Raw genomic sequence first — 768 nt, 5'->3', positions numbered from 1 at the left:
TCACCAGATGACGCTGGACACGCTGGTCTCCCGTGGCAACAGAGGCAGTATGGCGTGGTGGTTGGCATACGTCTGGTCAAGGCTGCGCTGTCTCTGTGGCCGAGGCTTGCCCTGCGTGTGCGCGTGCATGTGTGTGTGCGCGTGGCCGTGCACCTGCGTGTGTGTGTGCATGTGTGTGTGCTGTCCGTTGAGCAGCGTGAGCGGGATGTTGCAGTAGGTGTGCTGCGGGGGCAGTGTGCCGGCGCGTGACAGCGGCACCTCATAGGGCACGTCGAAGCTGCGCTGCTGCTGCGCCTGGTACGGGTTCTTCTGCCGCAGCGTCGCATGGTAGCGCTCCGCAGCCCCCGCTCCCCGCAGCGAGGTCATCGACGACGAGCGCAGGTCCGGAGGGGCCGTCGCCACAGCTGCTGAGGCGGCCGCCGTCGCCATGGAGACCGCAGAAACGCTGCGCAGGTCACCGAAGGGCCCGGCCTCGCTGGCGTCCAGCGGCTGCCTGTGGGCGAGGGGGCGCGGCGGGCGCCGGAAGGGCATCTCCAGGCGCAGGCTCTTCCAGAAGCGGGAGCCCGGGCGCGAGCTGCTCGCCCCCTGCCAGTGCACCACGCTCAGGGCCTTGATGCCCTGCTTGAGGGCCTCCACCTCCTGGTAGTTGATGAGGCTGCGCAGCTGGGCGCACTCGATCAGGATCACCTTGATGTCGCCGGAGGCCAGCATGTTGCGCAGGCGCGCCTCCAGCTCGAACACACTCCAGCCGCGACGCAGCACGTAGCC

The 768-nt window shown here is 68.6% G+C and overlaps 1 protein-coding gene across 1 annotated transcript in view; it reads right to left on the bottom strand.

Annotated features, from left to right (window-relative positions):
- LOC308365954 (interleukin-1 receptor accessory protein-like 1-A) overlaps positions 1–768 on the bottom strand; it is a gene marked incomplete at both ends in the record, with an annotated part of 55870 nt that continues 55102 nt past the window's right edge. The window contains 2 exons of the mRNA XM_080839589.1: positions 1–111; positions 175–768. The exon at positions 175–768 is cut by the window's right edge and continues 65 nt beyond it. Coding sequence (XP_080695715.1) covers positions 1–111; positions 175–768 — 705 coding nt within the window. The remainder of the gene's footprint in view (positions 112–174) is intronic.

This window comes from Sprattus sprattus, assembly GCF_963457725.1.
Source record: "Sprattus sprattus genome assembly, chromosome: 5".
Lineage (NCBI taxonomy): Eukaryota > Metazoa > Chordata > Actinopteri > Clupeiformes > Clupeidae > Sprattus > Sprattus sprattus.
The sequence above is the reverse complement of the archived record's forward strand: the minus strand, read 5'-3'. Positions and strand labels throughout refer to the sequence as shown.